The sequence below is a fragment of the Myotis brandtii genome, unplaced genomic scaffold (assembly GCF_000412655.1).
Source record: "Myotis brandtii unplaced genomic scaffold, ASM41265v1 scaffold423, whole genome shotgun sequence".
NCBI lineage: Eukaryota > Metazoa > Chordata > Mammalia > Chiroptera > Vespertilionidae > Myotis > Myotis brandtii.
The window spans coordinates 3,787,591-3,788,752 of NW_005366214.1; the positions used below are offsets into that span (position 1 = coordinate 3,787,591).

The window sequence follows — 1,162 nt, forward strand, 5'->3', positions numbered from 1 at the left end:
TTTTCGGCTCTGTTCCCCGCCGCGTGCGCCCGGGCAGTGCGCCCCGGCAGGCCCCAGCCATGTCGATGCTGCCGTCGTTCGGCTTTACGCAGGAGCAAGTGGCGTGCGTGTGCGAGGTTCTGCAGCAAGGTGGGAACCTGGAGCGCCTGGGCAGGTTCCTGTGGTCGCTGCCCGCCTGCGACCACCTGCACAAGAACGAGAGTGTGCTCAAGGCCAAGGCCGTGGTCGCCTTCCACCGCGGGAACTTCCGTGAGCTCTACAAGATCTTGGAGAGCCACCAGTTCTCGCCTCACAACCACCCCAAGCTGCAGCAACTGTGGTTGAAGGCGCACTACGTGGAGGCCGAGAAGCTGCGCGGCCGGCCCCTCGGTGCCGTGGGCAAATATCGGGTGCGCCGAAAATTCCCGCTGCCGCGCACCATCTGGGACGGCGAGGAGACCAGCTACTGCTTCAAGGAGAAGTCGCGGGGTGTGCTGCGGGAGTGGTATGCGCACAACCCCTACCCCTCGCCGCGTGAGAAGCGGGAGCTGGCCGAGGCCACCGGCCTCACCACCACCCAGGTCAGCAATTGGTTTAAGAACCGGAGGCAAAGAGACCGGGCCGCCGAGGCCAAGGAAAGGTACGCGATGTGCTTCCCGCTGCCCGGGCGACCCCGGGATGCCTTCCATTCCCCTCCTCCCCTTCCCACCCCCGCAGGCCCTCCCCATCTGAGAGCGCTGGCTCGGGATGGGGACTGGTTTGATTTGAGCGCCCGCGCGTGGGCTTCTTGGGGTGTGAGTGTCGAGAAATATTGGCGCTAAGTTTCTCATGCCTCCCTGACTGGTGGGGGCGAGGTGTCGGGGGTGGAGAGTGAGTTTCTAGATCAACTATAAGGGAAGTGTGGATTGCTAACTCCAGGGAAGGGTTTCGGTCCGGGCTGAGGGTGGCGAACCTCTCTCCTCCTCCTCCCCGGAGGGATGGAGCTGGCCTGCGACTTCTGCTCTGCCCCCACCGCCGCCCGGCGCTTGCCTGGAGCTCTCCTGCTAGCCTTTTGGGCGAGAGGTCGCCGTTTCCTTCGCACTAGCCTTGCTAAGGGAGGAGTCTTCCAAAAAGCCATGAAAAGCGAGCTTTGGGAGAGGTGGCGCTGCGTTTACTCCCCGGCGCCCCGAGCCCAGAAGGGATT

The 1,162-nt window shown here is 64.1% G+C and overlaps 1 protein-coding gene across 1 annotated transcript in view; it reads left to right on the forward strand.

Moving 5' to 3' along the window:
- The first annotated feature begins 6 nt into the window (after positions 1–6).
- The window catches only part of SIX1 (SIX homeobox 1), a 3,814-nt gene continuing 2,658 nt past the window's right edge, over positions 7–1,162 (forward strand). Inside the window, exon 1 of the mRNA XM_005874054.2 lies at positions 7–619. Coding sequence (XP_005874116.1) covers positions 60–619 — 560 coding nt within the window. The 5' untranslated portion in view covers positions 7–59. The remainder of the gene's footprint in view (positions 620–1,162) is intronic.